We start from the raw sequence: 25,042 nt of genomic DNA, 5'->3' as shown, positions 1-25,042 counted from the left end.
CTCGAGGCCATTATACTGAAGCTTAACAATGAAATATTTACACCAAATTTCGACATTTGGCTCGCAGCAGAGGAAGGCCTTGTAGAAAGTGATGAAGCGCCAGATGTGGAGGATGGAGTTCGGAGCTAGGTGATGGAAATGAAGGCCTTAAAAATAAAGAAGGCGTCAAAGGAAAGGATGGATGGGAAAGCAAAGGTCGCGAAGAGATGATGAATGAAGATTACCCGCTCGCTGGAACGGGGTTGAGGTACTAAGTCCACCCTTGGTTAGAACACACCGGGCTGGAGTGGCCTCCGGCGCCAGCAGGTACCCGGATTTGGAGAGTTGAGCGATCTTCTCCTCCATCACTATGGTGCCCTTCCGTCGCCCTTTAGTTTGGGAGGCCGTCAATGCCTCCCTCGTGGCCTTCTTGCAGACTTTGGCGATCTTTGTCGCTTGAGTCTGCATGCCAGCCATGCAAGCTGGTGGATGAAATGGAGGAAGAATTAGAAGCTTTCATATTCGGACACTAGAAAGCTCGCGGGCACAGGAGCTCGAGGAAGAAGATGAGGGCTTGAGAGAATGAGAGTCTAAACTTCTATCTCTCGCACACACACGCGCCCCTTGGCCTTTTATAGAGCCAATTAGAATGCGAAGCGGCTGCGGGATAATCGCGCCGCACGACAGCAATTTTGCCAGTTTCCCAGACATCATGCACGAGAATCGAGGGGGTGGTCGATTAAACTACCACATATATCGTGGTATGATATCCTTTACTAATATGATGTGACAATAGTGGGGCCTGACGCTCATATGATATGATGACAGTTGAAATGACAATAGTGGGGCCTGGAGAGGTTGGATGTCGCGGTTTAGGGCCACATGCATCGCCATGACGAGATATATCATGTGACCCTAAAAGAAGGCCACCCAATCCATGAGCTCACCCACCTCCTCAGAATTCGACCAGATAATATTCTTCGGATTCCAAGATAGGAGCCTGGCAGCTGGGTCCGCATTGAAGGCAAAGTTACCCCTGCCCGAGTAGGATTGATTAGCGGCACATCCCTCATGTGGAACCATTCTTCTTGCTAGTTCTTCACTATGTCCATAAACTCCACCTCCAGCCATTCTGCACCTTGAATCTCATTGATCATGGTGCCTCCACACTCGCATATCTCGAGGCCATTATACTGAAGCTTAACAATGAAATATTTACACCAAATTTCGACATTTGGCTCGCAGCAGAGGAAGGCCTTGTAGAAAGTGATGAAGCGCCAGATGTGGAGGATGGAGTTCGGAGCTAGGTGATGGAAATGAAGGCCTTAAAAATAAAGAAGGCGTCAAAGGAAAGGATGGATGGGAAAGCAAAGGTCGCGAAGAGATGATGAATGAAGATTACCCGCTCGCTGGAACGGGGTTGAGGTACTAAGTCCACCCTTGGTTAGAACACACCGGGCTAGAGTGGCCTCCGGCGCCAGCAGGTACCCGGATTTGGAGAGTTGAGCGATCTTCTCCTCCATCACTATGGTGCCCTTCCGTCGCCCTTTAGTTTGGGAGGCCGTCAATGCCTCCCTCGTGGCCTTCATGCGGACTTTGGCGATCTTTGTCGCTTGAGTCTGCATGCCAGCCATGCAAGCTGGTGGATGAAATGGAGGAAGAATTAGAAGCTTTCATATTCGGACGCTAGAAAGCTCGCGGGCACAGGAGCTCGAGGAAGAAGATGAGGGCTTGAGAGATTGAGAGTCTAAACCTCTATCTCTCGCGCGCACACGCGCCCCTTGGCCTTTTATAGAGCCAATTAGAATGCGAAGCGGCTGCGGGATAATCGCGCCGCACGACAGCAATTTTGCCAGTTTCCCAGACATCATGCACGAGAATCGAGGGGGTGGTCGATTAAACTACCACATATATCGTGGTACGATATCCTTTACTAATATGATGTGACAATAGTGGGGCCTGACGCTCATATGATATGATGACAGTTGAAATGACAATAGTGGGGCCTGGAGAGGTTGGATGTCGCGGTTTAGGGCCACATGCATCGCCATGACGAGATATATCATGTGATCCTAAAAGAAGGCCACCCAATCCATGAGCTCACCCACCTCCTCGGAATTCGACCAGATAATATTCTTCGGATTCCAAGATGGGAGCCTGGCAGATGGGTCCGCATTGAAGGCAAAGTTACCCCTGCCCGAGTAGGATTGATTAGCGGCACATCCCTCATGTGGAACCATTCTTCTTGCTAGTTCTTCACTATGTCCATAAACTCCACCTCCAGCCATTCTGCACCTTGAATCTCATTGATCATGGTGCCTCCACACTCGCATATCTCGAGGCCATTATACTGAAGCTTAACAATGAAATATTTACACCAAATTTCGACATTTGGCTCGCAGCAGAGGAAGGCCTTGTAGAAAGTGATGAAGCGCCAGATGTGGAGGATGGAGTTCGGAGCTAGGTGATGGAAATGAAGGCCTTAAAAATAAAGAAGGCGTCAAAGGAAAGGATGGATGGGAAAGCAGAGGTCGCGAAGAGATGATGAATGAAGATTACCCGCTCGCTGGAATGGGGTTGAGGTACTAAGTCTACCCTTGGTTAGAACACACCGGGCTGGAGTGGCCTCCGGCGCCAGCAGGTACCCGGATTTGGAGAGTTGAGCGATCTTCTCCTCCATCACTATGGTGCCCTTCCGTCGCCCTTTAGTTTGGGAGGCCGTCAATGCCTCCCTCGTGGCCTTCTTGCGGACTTTGGCGATCTTTGTCGCTTGAGTCTGCATGCCAGCCATGCAAGCTGGTGGATGAAATGGAGGAAGAATTAGAAGCTTTCATATTCGGACACTAGAAAGCTCGCGGGCACAGGAGCTCGAGGAAGAAGATGAGGGCTTGAGAGATTGAGAGTCTAAACCTCTATCTCTCGCACGCACACGCGCCCCTTGGCCTTTTATAGAGCCAATTAGAATGCGAAGCGGCTGCAGGATAATCGCGCCGCACGACAGCAATTTTGCCAGTTTCCCAGACATCATGCACGAGAATCGAGGGGGTGGTCGATTAAACTACCACATATATCGTGGTACGATATCCTTTACTAATATGATGTGACAATAGTGGGGCCTGACGCTCATATGATATGATGACAGTTGAAATGACAATAGTGGGGCCTGGAGAGGTTGGATGTCGCGGTTTAGGGCCACATGCATCGCCATGACGAGATATATCATGTGATCCTAAAAGAAGGCCACCCAATCCATGAGCTCACCCACCTCCTCGGAATTCGACCAGATAATATTCTTCGGATTCCAAGATAGGAGCCTGGCAGATGGGTCCGCATTGAAGGCAAAGTTACCCCTGCCCGAGTAGGATTGATTAGCGGCACATCCCTCATGTGGAACCATTCTTCTTGCTAGTTCTTCACTATGTCCATAAACTCCACCTCCAGCCATTCTGCACCTTGAATCTCATTGATCATGGTGCCTCCACACTCGCATATCTCGAGGCCATTATACTGAAGCTTAACAATGAAATATTTACACAAAATTTCGACATTTGGCTCGCAGCAGAGGAAGGCCTTGTAGAAAGTGATGAAGCGCCAGATGTGGAGGATGGAGTTCGGAGCTAGGTGATGGAAATGAAGGCCTTAAAAATAAAGAAGGCGTCAAAGGAAAGGATGGATGGGAAAGCAGAGGTCGCGAAGAGATGATGAATGAAGATTACCCGCTCGCTGGAATGGGGTTGAGGTACTAAGTCTACCCTTGGTTAGAACACACCGGGCTGGAGTGGCCTCCGGCGCCAGCAGGTACTCGGATTTGGAGAGTTGAGCGATCTTCTCCTCCATCACTATGGTGCCCTTCCATCGCCCTTTAGTTTGGGAGGCCGTCAATGCCTCCCTCGTGGCCTTCTTGCGGACTTTGGCGATCTTTGTCGCTTGAGTCTGCATGCTAGCCATGCAAGCTGGTGGATGAAATGGAGGAAGAATTAGAAGCTTTCATATTCGGACACTAGAAAGCTCGCGGGCACAGGAGCTCGAGGAAGAAGATGAGGGCTTGAGAGATTGAGAGTCTAAACCTCTATCTCTCGCGCGCACACTCGCCCCTTGGCCTTTTATAGAGCCAATTAGAATGCGAAGCGGCTGCGGGATAATCGCGCCGCACGACAGCAATTTTGCCAGTTTCCCAGACATCATGCATGAGAATCGAGGGGGTGGTTGATTAAACTACCACATATATCGTGGTACGATATCCTTTACTAATATGACGTGACAATAGTGGGGCCTGACGCTCATATGATATGATGACAGTTGAAATGACAATAGTGGGGCCTGGAGAGGTTGGATGTCGCGGTTTAGGGCCACATGCATCGCCATGACGAGATATATCATGTGACCCTAAAAGAAGGCCACCCAATCCATGAGCTCACCCACCTCCTCAGAATTCGACCAGATAATATTCTTCGGATTCCAAGATAGGAGCCTGGCAGCTGGGTCCGCATTGAAGGCAAAGTTACCCCTGCCCGAGTAGGATTGATTAGCGGCACATCCCTCATGTGGAACCATTCTTCTTGCTAGTTCTTCACTATGTCCATAAACTCCACCTCCAGCCATTCTGCACCTTGAATCTCATTGATCATGGTGCCTCCACACTCGCATATCTCGAGGCCATTATACTGAAGCTTAACAATGAAATATTTACACCAAATTTCGACATTTGGCTCGCAGCAGAGGAAGGCCTTGTAGAAAGTGATGAAGCACCAGATGTGGAGGATGGAGTTTGGAGCTAGGTGATGGAAATTAAGGCCTTAAAAATAAAGAAGGCGTCAAAGGAAAGGATGGATGGGAAAGCAAAGGTCGCGAAGAGATGATGAATGAAGATTACCCGCTCGCTGGAACGGGGTTGAGGTACTAAGTCCACCCTTGGTTAGAACACACCGGGCTGGAGTGGCCTCCGGCGCCAGCAGGTACCCGGATTTGGAGAGTTGAGCGATCTTCTCCTCCATCACTATGGTGCCCTTCCGTCGCCCTTTAGTTTGGGAGGCCGTCAATGCCTCCCTCGTGGCCTTCTTGCGGACTTTGGCGATCTTTGTCGCTTGAGTCTGCATGCCAGCCATGCAAGCTGGTGGATGAAATGGAGGAAGAATTAGAAGCTTTCATATTCGGACACTAGAAAGCTCGCGGGCACATGAGCTCGAGGAAGAAGATGAGGGCTTGAGAGATTGAGAGTCTAAACCTCTATCTCTCGCACGCACACGCGCCCCTTGGCCTTTTATAGAGCCAATTAGAATGCGAAGCGGCTGGGATAATCGCGCCGCACGACAGCAATTTTGCCAGTTTCCCAGACATCATGCACGAGAATCGAGGGGGTGGTTGATTAAACTACCACATATATCGTGGTACGATATCCTTTACTAATATGACGTGACAATAGTGGGGCCTGACGCTCATATGATATGATGATAGTTGAAATGACAATAGTGGGCCTGGAGAGGTTGGATGTCGCGGTTTAGGGCCACATGCATCGCCATGACGAGATATATCATGTGACCCTAAAAGAAGGCCACCCAATCCATGAGCTCACCCACCTCCTCGGAATTCGACCAGATAATATTCTTCGGATTCCAAGATAGGAGCCTGGCAGATGGGTCCGCATTGAAGGCAAAGTTACCCCTGCCCGAGTAGGATTGATTAGCGGCACATCCCTCATGTGGAACCATTCTTCTTGCTAGTTCTTCACTATGTCCATAAACTCCACCTCCAGCCATTCTGCAACTTGAATCTCATTGATCATGGTGCCTCCACACTCGCATATCTCGAGGCCATTATACTGAAGCTTAACAATGAAATATTTACACAAAATTTCGACATTTGGCTCGTAGCACAGGAAGGCCTTGTAGAAAGTGATGAAGCACCAGATGTGGAGGATGGAGTTCGGAGCTAGGTGATGGAAATGAAGGCCTTAAAAATAAAGAAGGCGTCAAAGGAAAGGATGGATGGGAAAGGAGAGGTCGCGAAGAGATGATGAATGAAGATTACCCGCTCGCTGGAACGGGGTTGAGGTACTAAGTCTACCCTTGGTTAGAACACACCGGGCTGGAGTGGCCTCCGGCGCCAGCAGGTACCCGGATTTGGAGAGTTGAGCGATCTTCTTCTCCATCACTATGGTGCCCTTCCGTCGCCCTTTAGTTTGGGAGGCCGTCAATGCCTCCCTCGTGGCCTTCTTGCGGACTTTGGCAATCTTTGTGGCTTGAGTCTGCATGCCAGCCATGCAAGCTGGTGGATGAAATGGAGGAAGAATTAGAAGCTTTCATATTCGGACACTAGAAAGCTCGCGGGCACAGGAGCTCGAGGAAGAAGATGAGGGCTTTGAGAGATTGAGAATCTAAACCTCTATCTCTCGCGCGCACACGCGCCCCTTGGCCTTTTATAGAGCCAATTAGAATGCGAAGCGGCTGCGGGATAATCGCGCCGCACGACAGCAATTTTGCCAGTTTTCCAGACATCATGCACGAGAATCGAGGGGGTGGTTGATTAAACTACCACATATATCGTGGTACGATATCCTTTACTAATATGACGTGACAATAGTGGGGCCTGACGCTCATATGATATGATGACAGTTGAAATGACAATAGTGGGGCCTGGAGAGGTTGGATGTCGCGGTTTAGGGCCACATGCATCCCCATGACGAGATATATCATGTGATCTTAAAAGAAGGCCACCCAATCCATGAGCTCACCCACCTCCTCGGAATTCGACCAGATAATATTTTTCGGATTCCAAGATAGGAGCCTGGCAGATGGGTCCGCATTGAAGGCAAAGTTACCCCTGCCCGAGTAGGATACCCCACCGCCGGCATCCCCCAACCCCCTCCCTCCCCCACCACCTCCGCCCCCAAACCCTAGCATCCTCCATCCAACCTCCTTCCTCGCGCCCGCCCGCCCGCCCGAGACCTAGCCTGCGGCCATGGCGGCCGAGCCCAGGATCCGCCCCCAAGAACAGGACCCGGCGCACGGGAGGGAGGGAGGGCTCCTCTTGTCGGCCGTCGATGCCTCCAGCAGCGGCTGCCTAGGGTTCTTCTTCAACCAGCGCCAGCGGCATCGTCGTCAGTCAGGCGGTGAAGACCACCACGGCCCCGCTGCTGCTGCTAGTGCGGACCGACGCCACGCCATGGAGGTCAGTTTCCCACTCTCTCCTTCCTTGCACCGCAGATCTTGGATTGGATTTCGCAGCAGGTCATCCTCTGCATCCTCAGGGAAATCTAATTAAGGACGAGTGCGTCTCTAGTTTTCTGCCCTTGACCAAAATCCCCCAGCCATGAGGGCCGAGATGGCTTGGCGTACTGTCCCGGCCATCAAGGGCCAGAACCATGCTAGCTAGATCTGTTTCTGTTTGTTGCTATATATCAATGGAACTGGGGCCTTTTGGCCCTTTTATATTATTCTAAAAAACAAAAACTGTTTCTGTTTGTTGTGTGGGTAACTAGACAACTAAGCATTTTTTAGTTTTTGTCAAGGACGTACTTGTAATCTGGTCAACTAAGTATTTTTTCTAGCATGGCAAGTAAGCATTTGTGTAATCTGAAAACTAAGATCTTCTTTAGCATGCCGACTAAGCATTTGTGTAATCCGGAAACTAAGAATTTATTTAGCCTGCCAACTAATTAAGCATCTGTGTAATCTGGACACTGAGCATTTATTTAGCATGGCAACAAAGCAATTGTGTAATTTGGAAACTGAGCATTTTATTTAGCATGTCAACTAGGCATTTGCGTAACCTCGACACTAAGATGTTTTTCAGCATGGGAACTAAGCATTTGCGTAATCTGGACACTTATCATTCTATTAGCATGACAACTAATCACTTTATCTTCCCTTCTTCCCATTGCATTTTTCTAGTTCAGTTTGCCCATCTTTGTTACTCCCTCTGTAAACTAATATAAGAGCGTTTAGATTACTAAAATAGTGATCTAAACGCTCTTATATTAGGGTTTAGGGATCTAAACGCTCTTATATTAGTTTACGGAGGGAGTACAAGGGAGGGAATATACACATGTGTATCTATGTGTAGTTAGCTTTTGGGTATTGATGATCTGGCTGGCTGTTGCTCTACCGCCAGGAAATAATCTATCTTGGCATTAGCGTTTCCTCAAGATTCAAGTTCAGTACGTCATTCCGCTTTAGTTGATGAATTCCACAAATGCAACCTCTCATTGTTGTTAGTGTGTCCTAACAGGACCTTGCTGTCGACTTCCGTGGATTGGACCTTGCTTCGACGCCATGTATTGTATTCGATTCGCATGGCTCCGAGCTCCATCGTGATGGATAGGTGCTGCTCCTTTCTTTCCCCATGGGTCCCCTCCCATGACCTTTTCTTTTTCCCCTGATCTCATTGGATTCGATTTGCCAGCTAATCCGTATTGGGCTTAGTTTTTCTCTGCATCATCATGGAAACAATCCATATTGGGAAAATCTGGGTGATGTGTGCGTTTTGCTTCCGTGGATTTTAGCCCGCGGCAGCTAATCCATGTTGTTTTTTCTTGTTTTGCTCAACCCCCTGTCTCTGTTTGTTGTGTGTGTAACTAGGCAAATAAGCATTTTTCAGTTCTTGGCAAGTACGTACTTCTAATCTGGTCAACTGAGTATTATTAGCATGGAAACCAAGCATTTGTGTAATCTGGAAACTAAGAATTTTTTTTAGCTCGACAACGAAGCTTTGTAATCTGGACAGTAAGCATTTTATTAGCATGGCAGCTAAGCATTTGTGTAATCTGGAAACTAAGATTTTTTTTAGCATGACAACTATGCTTTGTAATCTGGACACTAAGTATTTTATTAGCCCAACAACTAAGCAATTATAATCTGAACACTAAGGATTTATTAGCATGGCATCTAAGCACATGTAATCTGGCAAGGAAGTATTTTTTTTAGCATGACAACTTGCACGCCTAATCTGGCAAGCAAGTACTCCCTCTGTCTAGAAATACTTGCCGCTCAAATAGATTTTTTATCATGCTTACTAATCACTTTCTCTTCCCTTCTTATCATGGCAGCTGTTTGATGATTTGATGGCTAATGAAGAATAAAGATGATGTGTTATGGGGCAGAAGCACGCTGGGGACGGTGAAAGCGACGGGAGCAGAATGGGGATGGTGAAAGCTGTAGCAATGGGAGTGAGATAGAATATGAAGCCTTCTTTAGAACAAAATACAGAGCTGGTATAACCAGGAACCATGCTGCGTGCACGTTCTCAACACAACAGTGGGGTAGGTGGCCTAGTGCATGTCTCAGGCACATATGGTTTTGATGGTTTTTTCTTCATCCACACCCACATTGCATGTGGCTACCGGGCAACCCACATTACATGTGGCTACCGGGCAACCCACATTACATGTGGCTACCAGGCCGCAGCACGGGAAGGCAGCTGTGCTTCACCGCTGTGTAGTTCAGTCCATCCATCTTTGTTACAAGGGAGGAAATATACATATGTGCATGTATGTGTAGTTAGCTTTTGGGTATTGGTGGTCTGGCTGGCGGTTGCTCTACTGCCAAGAGATAATCTATCTTGACATTAGCGTTTTCTCAGTGATTCAAGTTTAGTACGTACCTCGTTCTGCTTTAGTTGATGAATTAATTCCACAAATCCAATCTCTCATTGTTGCTATTGTATCATGATTCATAACAGGACCTTGCTGTCCACTTACATTGGGCTGGACCTTGCTTTGATGCCTTGTATTGGATTCGATTTGCACGGCGTGATGGACAGGTGCTGCTCCTTTCTTTCCCCATGGACCTCCTCCCTTCCCCTGACCTTTTCTTCTTCCTCGGATTTCAGCTCAACGTTATCTTGCTGATATTTCTCTTGTCCTGTTTTGTGCAGCAGGAGCAGCATGGACTTGGTACAGCAAAGGACAAGGGCTGCATTTCAGCATCAATTACAAATTGCCATGGTGAGCTTCTACAGCTCCTCTCCTTCCTTTTCTCCGCTCCTGTGCTCATCGATCATGCTCTATCTTGTGGCCATCCACCCATGGAGGATCTAGGATTACTTAGGGTTTTGCTACTGTTTGGGCTTCATTAGCTGTTAAGTTAGATAAGTTATATGGATTCGTGATAGAGAACTATGCCTGGAATTAGACAAAAGTAAATTAAACACAGAAGAAGCTTAAGAAGCACCCTTTAATCCTGGATTTCAAAGCTGCAATGCTCTCCATGCATGGTGCGGTGATTTGATTTGCAGAGGCCAACTATTGGCTACTTTCTATGATCGTAATGTTGCTTCCTCTATGAGCTATGAAAATAAGCAATGTCCTGGTGAGATCCACATATTATTATAGTGGGTGTATTGTAACGCGTGCAATAGACTTATGCTACCTACTGGGGGTAATGCTTGTTTTCAGCTTCGGCTCTGCATATGTTCTATGGGTTTTAAATACAAAAAGGTATATTTTGTCCTGAGCACCTGTACGTATGGCGACTCCATGTTAATTTACTATATCGATCATATTGTGAACATACATTTGAACAATAATAATTCTGATGTTAGAGAGGGCATTTTGCTTATAACAGCCCTTTGAATTTGCATTTTAGTAGCTTAAAAAGCAGCACCTCAACCGGCCACCGACTCCTTCCATTGGTTGCTGCCATCAGAGGTGCTCCCCCTTCGCCCCCCCCCCCCCCCCCCCCCCCGCGCGCTGTTTCCTTGCTCACAAGCTCCATTTGCCCAGCTTTCTCCCAATCCTTTGGACCTCATCGTGATATGAAGCATGCTTCAGTTCAATCAAAAAAGCTCCAGAAAAAGTTCAGAGTGCATTTTTCTTCTTGGAGATAAAGATTTGTGAATTAACCTGACATAGGCACAATTGATCCGATACATTTCTCTAATTGCACAAAGGGAAGTGCATTGTAACTTGTAAGCAAACTTAGGGGAGGAAATTCGGTGGCTCGGGAGCAACTAGTTCAACAAATGTCCTATGAACAAAGCTAATTCTGAAGGGTGATCCCCAGCTCTCTACCTATCTACGGCTCTAAATATTTGATACCGTTCAATTTTGTACAGAACCCCTTCATGGAAAGTATCCTTAAACTTAGCCATTTTATCCCTGGGTTCTATTGTACCCCCTGTGCAAAATGAAGGAAAAAAATGCTAATTATATTCTCGAATGGAACAAATCACACGAGAAAAAGATCAGTGTGGCTCTTACTTTGCGATTGACCATGAGGAAGTTCAAACCATGTAGTGTAGTGGGATATGCGCTCCAGTATTCGCATATTCTTCCAGTTTGAAATCCAACGTGTCTCTCCATGTCTTGAACACGGGTATTCCATGAGAGGCAGATTGATGATGGCGCGCTGAGTTTTGAAATAACAATGGTTACAAATGTGCCATTGAAAGTAATTTGATGTAATTACTGATTTTAACAAATGAAGAAAGGCAAAAACCGAATCTGACAAAGAACACAACACGGTAATTGGAAGGAGAAAAAAGGAGGCGAGCTTGGTAGAGGAGAATGCAACTCTTAGCTAACACATACATGAATCGGATGTAGAGTACAATCGCTTTACTTAAGTGTCTTTCGGATCGACCAAATTCCCATCTGTTTTTATGAACTTGACCTAAAGGACCGAAATAGGACGGAAATGAGGGAAATGGTGTCATGCATGTGAGGGCTTCGGTAGACGTTGCTGATTGCCATTGTAGTAGACAACACAGAGTTTGGATAATATATATGCCTTTCTCATTGTCATTCTTCAGGAAAACAGTGGTTAGTATATTCATCTATTACCAATATAGATAGATGTCAGCATCAAAATTTAATGATTGCTTGCTGTTTAAGGTTGATTTCTTCTTTTTTGGATTTGAGCTCAAGATTTGTCATTTGTGCTATTCATGTTTGTGCAGGATTTGGCACAGCAGAGAAGGGGTTCATCGTGCCACTGACAGATGCTAGGGCATCGTCTCTGGCCTCGGTGGCGTCTTCCGTTGGCCCTGCTGCCATGCGGCAGTGGTGCTGTTTGGAATCGGCTACAAAACAGCCAAGGTGAGCTCCTCTCCTCCGTTTACGCCGAGCCTGTCTAATATGCCCTTTGCCTTCCTGCTCAACAATACTTGCTATGGTTTTGGTCTTTTTTGGTATGCAATTTGGCTTCCTCAATTCAGTCCCTAATTTAGTGGTACCAAGTCGTACTGAATGATGGATGGTGTATAAATCAAAACAGGACACACTACATTTGTTAGTTAGTTTACAGTTTGAACAAATTAACGATTGTATGGTGGCTGCCTCCTCACCACTCATCTGCCAAATTAATTAATGCCTTATTTGTTCTTCTAGTATTCGCTAGTGTTGTATGGTGTTCAATGAGCCAGCCATGCGTGCTTTCATGTGTAAATTTTCTCATTTTCACTCATGTACGTATGGATGGATGCAGACCAAATCAAGTATTCCTTGGTTTCCTACCAAGCTTCGTTTACTTGTGAAAGCTTTCTCCCTTGATGATCGATTGGTTGTAACTGAAAGAAACCTTTTTGCAGGGGCTTGCCAACCACAAGGGTCAACTTGGAGCTCCTCTCTACCCCTGCAGGTGATTAATCTTGCTGTGGCAGACACCGGGGGAGCACTAGCGGATGTGTTCCCTCTCAAAGCAGTACACCCGCTGCTCCAGCACCTTCTTTTGCTATGTCAAGTAGTCCACATCAAGGTGCCTCCCTCATGAGCATCCTCCCTTCCCTATCATATCTCTTTAGTTTGATGCTGCTTATTTGCACAGCTATTTTTCATCACCTGGGTCCAATCTGTTTATGCTAAATTTTCTGGGCAGAGAGGTAATGAGAATGATTTTATCTCTGCATGTCACGTAATTGTCTCACTACAGTATACTTTAGTTGATGAATTCCACAAATGCAATCTCTCATTGTTTTCATTGTATCATAACAGGACCTTGCTGTCAACTTCCATGGGATTGGGCCTTGCTTAGACGCCATGTATTCCATTCGATTCGCTTGGCGTGATGGACAGGTGCTGCCCCTCCGCTCCCATGACCTTTTCTTTCTTTTTTCTCGGATTTCAGCTCATGATTGTCTTTCTGCTATTTCACTTATCCTGTTTGTGCTGCAGCAGCAGCATGGACTCGGTACAGCAGAGGACAAGGGCTACATTTCATCGTGCCAGTGCCAGGCATGGTGCGCGGCTGTCGTGCGACGGAGGTGGTGCCATTCAGCATCGGCTACAAAATCGCCATGGTGAGGTACTCCGGCTCCTTTCCTTTCTCTGCTCTGCGCATGTGCCCATCGACCATGCTCTGTTTCGTGGCCATCCACCCATGGAAGATCTAGTGTTACTTAGGGTTTTGCTACTATTTGGGCTTAATTAGCTTTATAGTTAAGTTAGATAAGTTATATGATTGGGGATATAGAGCTATTCCTGGAATAAAACACATTAAATTAAACATGTAAGAAGCTTAAGAAACACCCTCTAATTCTGGAATTCAAATCTGCGATGCTCTCCATTGAAATTTTAACATCAATAGAGAAGTCGATGGTGTCATACATGTCAGTGGCTTCGGTAGAAGTTGCTGATTGGCATTGAGACAATAGAGTTTGGATAATAGACGTTTCTCATTGTCATTCTTCAGGAAAAACAGTGGTTAGTATATTCATTTCGTCGACAACCATGTATTATCAATATAGTTATTACATGTCAGCATCAACATTTAACAATTGCTTGGTGTTTAAGGTTGATTTTTTTTAATTTGAGCTCAAGATTTGTCATTTGTGATATTCATGTTTGTGTAGGATTGGGTACAGCAGAGGAGAAGGGGTTCATCGTGCCACCGACAGATGCTAGGGCTTCATCGCCGGCCTCGGTGGCGTCTTCTGTTGGCCCTGCTGACGTGCTGCAGCGGAGCTGTTTGGCATTAGCTAAAACAACCAAGGTGAGCTCCTCTCCTCTGGTTACTATGAGCCTATCTAATGACGCCCTCTGCTTTCCTCCTCAACAATACTTGCCACGGTTTTGGTCAATTTTGATATGTAATTTGGCTTCCTGAATTCAGTCCCTAATTTAGTAGTACCAAGTAGTATTGCATGATGGATTATGTATAAATCAAAACACGACATACAACATTAGTTAGTTAGTTTATGGTTTGAATAAATCGTAATGATTGTATGGTGGCTGCTTCCTCACCACTCACCCGCCAAATTAATAATGCCTTCTTTGTTCTTCTAGTATACAGTAGTGTTGTATGATGTTCAATGAGCTAGCCAGCCATGTGTGCTGTCATGTGAAAATTTCCTCATTCTCATTTGTGTATGTATGGGTGGATGGCGACCAAATCAAGTCCTCCTTAGTTGTGTGGCAAGCTTCGTTTACTATTGAAAGAATTTTTCCTTGATCAATTGGTTGTTTCAGTAGTAGCGGACGGGTTCCCTCTCAGAGCAGTACACCTGCTGCTTCAGCACCTTCTGCTCCGTCAGGTAGTCCACATCAAGGTCCCTCCCTTACAAGCACCCTCCCTTCTCTATCCTATCTCTTTAGTTTGATGCTGCTTCTTTGCACCGCCAGTGTTCATCACCTGGGGCCAATTTGTTTGTGCTAGATTTCCTGGGAAGAGAGGTAACTAGAATTAGCTCTCTATGTCACGTAATCGTCTCATGACACTATGCAATTAGTGTTGGTTGATTACATAATAATCCTAGAGATAATTGGTTTGCTTATGGTTTTGATATGAGGGTGTCTCTTGGCACCTTACAGCATCCATATTAATCGCTACAGATAACCTGGAATCTGAAGACTATTAATCTGTGGTGGAATTATGATGGTTATTTTACTTCTCTAGTATCTGTTAGCTATGCTACTTATGCATGTTAAGTTATGAGCTTATCTGTCTGTCTATATGTTGTATAAGCTCTTGATTTATTGATGGTCGCCCCTGTTTTGATGCCTATGCGCATTGCTCGTGTTTTGTGTTTGGTCTGACGCTTACGTGCCCCACTAGTGCTCATCACCTGGGGCCGATCTGTTTAAGTCTCTTGGGTACGGAGGTGGAAGAACAAATTTAACTCTACTTGTAATGTTTTTCTCAGTTTCACTAGAGTATGCAATTAGCTTAAAATGATTAGGGAACAATCCTGGAGATAATATGTTTGCTTAAGGTTTTGATTTGTGCATGTTCCTTTTCACCTTACACCTGGCATAATCTCTAGAGATGATTTGGAATCTGATTATTAGTTGTATTTTCACTTCTCAACACATTAAAACATGATATACTACATTAGTTAGTCAGTTTATGGTTTGAATTAATCGAAAAGATAATGTATTTTCCGTTAATATGGACAAACTCTCATTTTTATCTTCTCAGTTCACGATCAAGGATTAGCACCAGTGTCATGTGGATTTGTTTCCAGAATGATGAAATTCCAAATATACAATGACGCTTCTAGTTCTAATGGTTGGTTTCTTCACGCAGGTTGTTGTTGCTCTCAGTGGGACACCCAACACCACTAGCGAGCGACTCCCTTGCTAGCGGTGCTGTTGCTGGGCACAACTTTGGCCGGTCAAGAAGCTCTACATGCTCCAACGGGCCGCTCACTCGGACGGCGCTGCTGGTTCCTCTATCTCTATCACTCTTTCATGTTATGTGTCCATGGCAATCGAGACATGGTAAATTTGTGCTAGCCATTGTGTCATGGTGATTTCTAGGGATTATTGTGGTGCACCTGCAATGACTAAATAGCAGCCCAAATTCTAATTTTCTTGCTGCTGCTTTGTGGCGCACTAGTCGTAGCAGCAGCACTTGAAGTGCAAGTCTTGTGGTAGCTAGCACAACACAGCCAGTGGTGGTGTTCTAGTAGGAGTTGCAGTTTTGCAAATGTCTTTTCATGTCCTATGAAATATATGCTTGAGAAATATAAAGCATGTGCTGGCTGTTATGTTTGTAGAGAAGAGGTACTTAAATCGCTGAAATTGGAGTCATGGTCTGTTGTCTGGAGCCAAAATATATACTACACTGTTGCTGCAATTTTCTATGAAAAGATGGTTTCTGGTGGACAAGTTCTTGCGTCCTAAAAGTATGAACTTGTTCATTGATGACTTTGTGTTTTTTTGGTATCTTCATATTGGTCACCCATGTGGAATTTTTCATCTGGTTGGTTGACTTGTGGAAACTCCTTCTAATAAACATGTCTAGTCGATAACAATATGCATGAAACTGCTAGTTGGGTCTTTATAAGTATACATATGCATGCCTGATACTTTACTAGTCCAATGTGGTTTCTTCTAGGCAACTTCATTTCTCTCTTTCTTTCTGATTTAAACATGAGCATCAGCGGAGGCCTTGCTAATGAATATTCTGGCTTCTTTTCTTTATCTCGATCCGCATTTGATGCGTGTGTTGCTTGTGTGCAGTTTGGGATGCCCATCAACAAGTGGGCCTGTTGCCCTCCGAGACGCATAAAGGGATTATTCCTTCTTCCACGGAATCGAGTGATTGTTCTGTGCTGTTTGGGAGCTAGGCCAAGGAGAACCTGCTCTGATTCGATCTGCTCAACATTACCCCCATCTCTTCATTTCCAAGGTGACTTATCTGTCCTCTCCTCTGTTCGTTTTGAAAGAGCCTTCCCGCGTTTGTTTTCTCTATTATAATCTGCTCAACATTTAATGAACATTGAAAAATGCAGTAAGCTATCACAACTGGAAATGTGAGGAAAAGCTAACGCTACCAGAATTATGCGGGAAAGTTCTAGCTGCTGGAAATACGTGGGAATGCTTCATTCAATAAAACTTTATTAATCTGATATTAATAGCACACTTTTGTTGTAGTAATAGGAATGTGTTATTAAATTAGATTGGCCTTGTTTGTACGGAAAAACTGATTTCCATTGATTCTTGGGGATATGCCACATATATGTCCTTTTACTGATCTACCTTGAATGCATTCATTGAACTATCAAAAAGCCGCAACCTTCTGTAAATATGACTGATTTCGAGTAGGATGTACCTGATGGGAGATCAACTTTCCATTGATTTCTGGGGATACTTCACATGTATATCTTGTTGGTTATCTGCCTTCAATCCATTGAGCCATACAAAATCCACCACCTTTTACAGTTTATTTAAAAATGACTGATTACAAATAGGATACATATCTGACATGAGAAAAAGGTTATTTGTAGGGAGGTGTCGTATGTTGATTCGTGAATTGCTTTGTTTGCATGGCTGACCAGGCATCTGTGTCCTGCACATATCTCTAGTGGATAATATTTCTAGGTAGTGCACATTGAACAATGCATAGCTGTCATTGACAGAATTATTTATTTTCCTGCTCAATTTGGCGCAGCAGGCGCTCGACTTCATGGAGGAGGACGACGACCGGGACCCCAAGCCCAAGCCGATTACCTTTACCTAGACTCCGCATACAAGGCAAATGATGTGCCAACTTCCAACGATTGATGTTAGCTAGTGAAAGACTCACTTTTCTGCTAATGGCTACTTGCGTCGTTTTGCTGGACTCACTTGGCTTGGTAAATGATGCTCTAGTGGTTGCCTGTTAGCTAGTTGTTAAACCACTGAAGTTTCCTCTGGATCTGTTCTAGCTAGATAAAATACCGATGTTCTTGACAAGTTAATTACCTAGCATCTTAATGTGATTTTCTCTTTCTTTTTTCCACTTGATAGTATGTCTGGCCTTGGATTTTTTTTCCGAGAAAACGCAATAGACCTTTGCGTTTCATTTCATTGAAAAGCGAGAAGTTCAGTTACAATCGTAGGTTACATCCGGTTTAATGCACGTCCCATGTTTGTGGCAGCACAAGGCGGAGGCCAGGTGCCCTGGCTGCAGCCCAAGAGCAGGCCTCGTCCTTAATTCTATCTAATAGCGCGTTGAAGGATGGCTGCTCTTGGAATAAACTGATATTTATTTGCATGCTCGATTTGGTGCAGCAGGCGCCCGGCTCCATGGACGAGGAGGATGATTGGGAACCCATGTCCAAGCCGACATCCTGACATCGACTATCCACACACAAGGTCGTGGTTCTGCCCCTCTCGTCTGTGAGGTTGTTTCCCCAATTGATTGCTGGTTCATTGTGAACCAAACTGCTATGTTGAGGTCCGTCCTAGGTTTCTTGGTTGATGGCACTAGACTGGACTCCCAGGTTTGTGCTTGTGTATGAAATTCTGTTATTTGCGTCGGATAGATGGAATTGTCAGTGTTCACTCGTCCTAATCTCAAGTTTGACACATACTTACCGTTGGAAGCTGGTGGACAGTTATGACGTTACTTTAGTTTGTAGAACATGCTTGAGTCAACCATCTAGCAGTTGTTGATGGAAATGCGTGTTGTTTTTAAGGCGACGCCTAGGCGTCGAGGCCCCCCCCCCCCCCCCCCCCCCCAGCGCTTTGCAAATATGTCCGCTTTAGGCGTCGAGGCGCCCCCCAGCGCCTTAAAGCGAAGCATCACCTTAAAAACATAGCCGTGTTGGCGTCTTCAGTTGGCCCTGCTGCCATGTGGTGGTGGCGGTGCTGTTAGGCATTGGCTAGAAAACAGGCATGTTGAGTTCGTCCAGCTCCTCTCCCCCTCTCCTCTTGCCAGGGGAAGGGATTCCATCAGTACCTTCTATGTGAATAACAAGTGCTGGCTCTGTTCCTCCTTGTTCAGTTTGCATCAGAATTTTCAGGGGCCCTCACTCTGCATCTGTTCTGCTTTAAGTAAAGAAACAATATGTGTGCATCTAAACAAATATTTTCAAAGTTGTCGCTGCTCTGCTCTAGCACAGTTTCTTCACACTTGCATCGGTTTCTACACATATCCGGGCCTTGTATTTGTACTTGAACCAGCTCATTGTCATTACCTAAAATTGATGATAATGGGTAGAATAGAGATTGTTTGGTCCTTGTCAAAGCTTTGTCTCTAGAGGAATTGATCTCTTTATTAACATGATTGATTGACGTTGTATAGGACAATCATGATGTATTAGTGATTTGATATCGAACATTAGTTTTATGAGATGATTATTTTTCTATTTAGAGCAGCAGACGCCTTCCACTTCCATGGATGACATCGACGACGTAGACGTGCGCCCAAACTGAGGAAATGTCGAGTCCGACCTCAACCTCTACTATGAGGTTGCCCAAAACGGCTCACCATAGAAGGTCAATCCCTCTCGACTGTGAGTTTTTTTTTTCAAGTTATCGCCTCTGCTGTAGCCTAGTTTCTAAACAAAACTTGGTACAGAAAATGCTCTTCGGACTAAACTAGATGCAGAAAAATATCTCCTTCAGCAAAACCAGTGTCACCTTTGACAACTTAATTCACACACTAGTAGCTCTTGTAGGAAACTGTGGTTGTGATTCAGTCACCAAGTTATCGCACCACTTGGCCCTACTATGATTTTTATTTTAGCTGGTTTGAAATTGGAAAACTCAATGGCGGAAAAATTTATAGTTGCCGCCTTAGAGCCAATTTATTTTAATAATTGAAACAGTTTGTAGTTATATTTGTGATTCAGTCTGAAACACTTTATTTTTGGTCTTGAAGCTATCCGATCTGGAATCCAACCATTTCGGAATTTATGTATTTTGATTTGATCCGCACCCATATCAATCTTTACCTTTCCAGCAAATTCAAGCTCCTATATTAATGACATGTTAGATCCTGAAAGCATGTCAACTGGGAATTGCATTAGGAACTGGAAAATTCACAAGCAGATTCCAATTTCAGGGGATGCATTAGTACTACAAGATGACACTGTAGCCTCACTATGCAGTGTGTCATCACCCGCTTTAAATGCGAATTTACTAGGTGAAAAATCATCAACTTGCAAAAGCTTACATTCACTGTAAATCCTTCCAGATAATCTTAGATTCGGGATCCATAATTACTGCTTAACAACTTTGGGAATTCAATTCGATCTGGATTTACTGCTTCCTTCACATGCTTGCTACTCAAATAGTGTAGTAGTATTCATTTACACACGTCGCTTTTAGTATTGCTACCCCAGTAAGTAACAGACAATTCTTGCAGCTGGCTTGCTCGTGGTGGATCCTGGAGTGCCTTTGTCGGTTCATCGCCATCATGGTAGTGGCCTGGAGCTGTCAATCAGTTTGAAACCTCATCAGATTAGGTGTTTTTTTGTGTTTGCTCTGATCTGGATCAAATTGCGTGGATGCGTCACATCGTCTCAATCGCTTTTTTGGGCCTGATTTCTTGGCTCAAAAGATTGCGAAATGTGCATTAGGAGTAAAGGATAGATTTTGTGACGTGCATCAAATTCCTCTATTTCGTGATGAGACTATGAATTACCTTAGTGTTGAAAAGTTATAAAGTGATTCTTGCTGGTAACTTGGTATAGCTTGGATTTAGGCAGCTGCATCAACTTTTCAGTTTTCACCAATCCTGCAGATACTAGATGCTTGATTCTGGCACTCTTGCCACAAATCTTGAGATTCATCTACTCTGCTGTAAATCCTCCAATTCTTACACTGCTATAAATCTTGACATTGATGCACTCTACTGTAAAAATCTTGAGCTGGTTTTGGGAACTTTTGGGTTCATGGCGCTATTTACTGTTTTGTTGTTGAGAGTTAAACCATACCATATTCCTTGTGTTGAGCTGGCTATGTGTGTATTGACTGAATTTGGTGCCGCGCCTTTCACCAGGGAGACATCAGGTCTGCTCTCCTCGGATGTTGTCTCTGCCTCGGTATGAGAGCGCTGGCGAGGAGCTCACGGTGCTTCCCAGGCACAGCAAGGTTGTTGTTAACGGTAAGAACTGAACAAAGTCGTTGCTGGTCAGCCTACATGGTATTGTCAAGAAGGCTGGTGGCCTTGGAGGCTGGCACTGGCTGGTCAGTCTTCGTTAGGCCTTGTACAACGAGGAATGCTTATGCAAGGTGCTCAAGGAGAGAGAATAGGCTTTGCTTCCTGGAAAGAAGAATTGATACCTACAATGGGCAGTGCCTCCGTATAAGTGCTTAGGATGGATTAGTACACGCAAGATTACTACCGGCAGGCAGAAGCACCTGTTAGCACCGGAAGCAAACTTTGGCTTCTGTTGCCTTTCTGAGGCACCTAGCCAAGCGTACGGAAGCAAAGAAACCGTTTTTTATTCCTGAAGCACCGGTGGAGGCTCCAGCATTGTACAGGGCCTTAGAGTACATTATTTGGGCATGCCACTTGAAACTCTGATACTTAGTTGGTTGCTGGCTCTCAATCTTGACAATTGCAATGAGAGTGAAAAGAATAAAGATATGTCTGACTTTTCTTTTCAGAAGGTAGCTAGTCAAGCAATTCTATCCACCCAACTACCCAAGTTTCAGACTAGTATTATTAGCTTGAAAGTTGAAGATGCATATGAAAGCATTAGTAGAAAACAACATGCTCATATGGTATCTTTGTTCTAATTCCTGAGATATTATTGAAAAAGCAGGATCTAAAGAATGGTGTGGAGGTGAAGCTGCAGAGGATTGCCCTGAGTGTCTTGAAAGCTCCACCTGGTAACAAGGACGACGACGTGATCGATGGTCATTCTGCGGTAGCTTCAACATGGGAGAGAAAGACATAAACTAGTGTAAGACCATGATGTTTTTTTTCCGCAATGTAGCCAAATGCTTTATAAACTATCTATGAATAGCACAATCAGATCAGACTAAATGTTCTCTTCCTGTTTTGCGAGCAGCGAGCATTGAGTACGAGAAGCCAACAAAGCCAAGGTTACGGTACACAAGACCATGGTCATCCTACAGGACGATGTCCTGCAGCCAGGCCAATTTTGACTCAACTTGGAAGCTGCGAGCGGTAATCACTGTTGCCATCCCGGCAACTAATCATGACACGGCAAGTAATTACGTCTGTAAGATGAATGAGATTGGGCGAGTGCAGTCAAGTCATTCTCATTGTCATTGTGTTTGTTAGGTAGGATCTGTCACCGCGGTCAAGTCATTCTCATTGTCACTGTGTTGCTAAACTCGTGATATTTGTCCGTGACTCCTGGGAACCTAATAATCCCAGCGAGTCTGTGTACCATGGCAGTTGCGCTGAATGATCTGAGGTTGTTTGTTTTGCAGAGAGTGAACCTGACACCCACACTATGGAGATACTGGAAGCACTTGAACCTTGTAAGTACCACCATCCTATCCTATGTATTGATCCTTGAGCAGCAAATGATCCATGTCAAGCAAGTGTAGTTACCTTTGGATTCACTCCTGATAATATACTGGGGGGTGAAAACTTTGCAGGTGCCACTCCATCGGAGGGGCTCTTCCATGGGGCCCAGCCGCATTTCCTTGAGAAATATCCATGTGGGAGGGAGGGAGCATCCAGCAGACCTTATTGTTGTACTCTACAACTTGCACTAGAGAAGAGAAGAAAAGAGAAGAGAAGGCTGGCAGACTTGATTTGACGAGCCGTCGCTGTATCTTGCTGTTTTGCTGTATCTTTTTGGCCCAGGAGCAAGGGACATGATCCTTGTATCTGTCTGCGCACCACAAATCTTGTTGACTGCACAAGCAAAGCTCTTTCTAAGTAGATCCAAACTGTATGGACTTTAGTCTTGTAAGTGAAGTGGATAGCGTGGATAGATTGTTGTCAAGTGATTAACTATGGCTTAATTGTACATCTGATGATGAATGGCGGGGTTGTTATAATGAATGGCATGTCGCTTTTTAATTTCATGTGCAATGCACAATAAATGCAACGCGTTATGCTTTGAAATTTCTAGCAAGGGTTCTTGAAGGCCATCGTCATTTTTTCATTTGTTAGATTGTTCCTGGGGTGTTTTTGGAGAGTAGTTGTACATCTTGTTATGGACATGTCGATAAAACTAAGGAGGTGTTTGTTTCTGTGACTGGTAATGTAAACGTAATGGGAAACAGATTACGCCCTGTAACAGCTCCGCACGGGATAAACCATGTTTTGTTTGGTTGTGCTGTGTAAAGGAAATGGATCTGCAGGAGGAGGTTGATGGAGGATGAAGAGATTGATCCGGAGATGGGCCTTGCTGCTCCTCGTCGGCAGCTTCAACCATCCACCCTCGTCGGCTTCAACCGTCCACCCTCGTCGGCGGCGGCGTTGTTCCTGGTGACTGATGTGGCGAGGTCGTTCCTGGCGGCTGATGTGCGAGGTCGATCCCGGCGGCTGAACGAGGAGGAGAGGACCGAGGGGAGGCGGCAGCGTTGGACTTGAAGGGAGCAGATGGTGCAAACAGATCGAGGAGAGGAGGGACGAGGGAGTCGCTAGGGAGGAGGAGGGCTCGGGGCTCAGGTGGTAAGGAAACCTTTACCGGTGGGTTGTAGGCGGTATCGATCGATAGCCGTCCTGGATCTGATTAAGAGGAATGATCACCAAATGTCTGTAACAGTATCCGCTTACACTGTAAACAGGTGACGGACGGAATTCTGATGAAACGAACACCTCCTAAATGAACAGCCAACTAGTAAGATGCCTGTGCATTGCACGTAACACCGAAATGCATTGATCCAGGTCATCTCAAGTTTAACAAATATTGATAGGTTTCTTCGGATATTCATTCTTCTCTAGAGCTCACAAACATCCAGGTGAATAGTAAATGTTGGGAAAATAGATAAAAAAATATTTTACAAATAAAAGCGTTCAAGTGTTCAACCTACATCCAAAACTTCATGAAGAGTGCTTTGCAAAAATGATCTTTAAAAAATATTTTTTGAGTATCGATTTTTTTCTAAACCGCCATGAATGTAACTCGGGATGAATTGGAAGGCGGCAGAGGAGATGGCGAGGAGGAGGGGGTCGTGGTGGTGGTCGGCAATGCGGCCTAAGAGAGAAGGCACGAGAGGCGTTGGGAGCAGACAACGCCAAGAGCAGCAACCTCTCTAGCTAGATCCTTCTTATTTTGTCCTGAGATGGCTAGATGAGCTGAGAGGTAGGAGGTTATCTACAAAAAAGGAGTGGAGTGTGGGGGTCTTTTTGCAAAACTAACATAATTTGTTTCAGATGCGTTGGATGTAAATCGAACGGTTGCAAATGAAGGATGGTAGGCACACCATCATCACCAAGTCGGCTTTTTATAGAAGTAGAGATGAATGTATATATAGGTTGATTACATGATAAAAAAAGCTGAATGTTTTCTTTATCTAATGGCCTTGTCGTGTTGATCACATGATCAGTTTGTGGATCATTCACCTGCCTATGCCTATGGTCGATTTGCTTGTTGTATACTCTGGGCAGCATATGCACTTGCTCATGATTCTCCTCAAAATAAGGGAAAAGAGACCGCCCATGCCCACCGCGGTGGAAAAATGACCGACGAACCTGTGCTAGCTGGGGTTGTCAAACCCTAGGTAGGGCAGGGCGTGCTTCGTGGCCGTAGCGACGAGGGCGTTGTTCTCCACTATGGCAGCCTCTTGTTGTGCGGCGAGGGCGAGGGCGACATGCCTTGTTCAAGAATTCGTCCGATTAACCAGTTAACTTGCCGATTAATCCTTACTCGTAGGGTCACCGAGTAGCGGATAAACTGATAAATCGTCCGATTAATTGATTAAATGGCCGATTAACTTGCCGATTAGCCTATTAATCCCCTACTCGTCAGACAACCGAGCAGCTACCAGTTAACGATTTTCTCAACAATGGTGACATGCGGTGACAGCCGCGGCTTCCAGCTTGTCGGCCTGCACCTTCCTTTGGCCAGCCCATAATACGTTCCTTCTTGTTGGGCCTTTTCGCGAACGGCACGAGGCTTGTTGATGGCGGTGTCGGGGATCGGCACGTTTTCCATGACGAGTGGCCGAGAGTTTTTTTTTGGGAAAGGCGGGCCAAGGGAGGTCAAGGATGAGTATCGCGCATGTCCGGTATGTAAGTGGACGCACGTTGGGCCAATTTTTCGTCCATTTCGATCTAAACAAAGACGCGCGTACGGCAAGATGAATCTAACCGGTTGTTAGCTCTTCAACTTTTTTTTTTGAAGGCAAAGCAAAGCTCTCCCGGTGTTAAATCGTTCCATATGTTCCCTTAAAAAAATCGTTCCATATGTGTTGTATACGTGCAATATTAATATGCTGCCAAAAACTAGGTGATCGTTATTATTGCATTTTTTATATATTCTCTTC

General features: G+C 45.2%; 1 protein-coding gene across 46 annotated transcripts; it reads left to right on the top strand.

Annotated features, from left to right (window-relative positions):
* The first annotated feature begins 6,833 nt into the window (after nucleotides 1–6,833).
* On the top strand, nucleotides 6,834–22,674 carry LOC125540445 (uncharacterized). Of its 46 annotated transcripts, XM_087545582.1 has the most exons (22): nucleotides 6,853–7,146; nucleotides 8,206–8,298; nucleotides 9,023–9,235; nucleotides 9,655–9,735; nucleotides 9,850–9,919; nucleotides 11,872–12,010; nucleotides 12,502–12,668; nucleotides 12,738–12,792; nucleotides 12,905–12,985; nucleotides 13,085–13,209; nucleotides 13,762–13,901; nucleotides 14,378–14,442; nucleotides 15,435–16,541; nucleotides 17,307–17,487; nucleotides 17,773–17,989; nucleotides 18,998–19,114; nucleotides 19,986–20,039; nucleotides 20,622–20,726; nucleotides 21,391–21,531; nucleotides 21,640–21,875; nucleotides 22,028–22,078; nucleotides 22,199–22,666. In XM_087545582.1, exons 3-7 carry the CDS (start codon nucleotides 9,203–9,205, stop codon nucleotides 12,557–12,559), a joined length of 381 nt encoding a protein of 126 aa, XP_087401708.1. In that variant the 5' UTR covers nucleotides 6,853–7,146; nucleotides 8,206–8,298; nucleotides 9,023–9,202; the 3' UTR covers nucleotides 12,560–12,668; nucleotides 12,738–12,792; nucleotides 12,905–12,985; nucleotides 13,085–13,209; nucleotides 13,762–13,901; nucleotides 14,378–14,442; nucleotides 15,435–16,541; nucleotides 17,307–17,487; nucleotides 17,773–17,989; nucleotides 18,998–19,114; nucleotides 19,986–20,039; nucleotides 20,622–20,726; nucleotides 21,391–21,531; nucleotides 21,640–21,875; nucleotides 22,028–22,078; nucleotides 22,199–22,666. The 46 variants fall into 46 exon arrangements, 44 of the variants coding, with proteins under 44 accessions (XP_087401699.1, XP_087401705.1, XP_087401713.1 ...); XR_015617762.1 differs by lacking the exon at nucleotides 12,738–12,792 and having other exon boundaries at nucleotides 6,834–7,146; nucleotides 13,110–13,214; nucleotides 22,199–22,655; XR_015617761.1 differs by lacking the exon at nucleotides 12,738–12,792 and having other exon boundaries at nucleotides 6,834–7,146; nucleotides 13,085–13,214; nucleotides 22,199–22,655.
* Nucleotides 22,675–25,042: the final 2,368 nt, after the last annotated feature.

This window comes from Triticum urartu, chromosome 2A (genome assembly GCF_056163025.1).
Source record: "Triticum urartu cultivar PI428250 chromosome 2A, HENAU_Tu73, whole genome shotgun sequence".
NCBI classification, from domain to species: Eukaryota; Viridiplantae; Streptophyta; class Magnoliopsida; order Poales; family Poaceae; genus Triticum; species Triticum urartu.
This window is presented reverse-complemented; position numbering and strand designations above follow the sequence as displayed.

Coding starts and splice junctions, on each gene's coding strand:
- LOC125540445 (XM_087545571.1), top strand. CDS start 11,914: ATGCTAGGGCATCGTCTCTGGCCTCGGTGGCGTCTTCCGTTGGCCCTG. Junction 12,011..12,501: donor TCGGCTACAAAACAGCCAAG/GTGAGCTCCTCT, acceptor ACCTTTTTGCAG/GGGCTTGCCAACCACAAGGG. Junction 12,669..12,904: donor GTCAAGTAGTCCACATCAAG/GTGCCTCCCTCA, acceptor GTATCATAACAG/GACCTTGCTGTCAACTTCCA.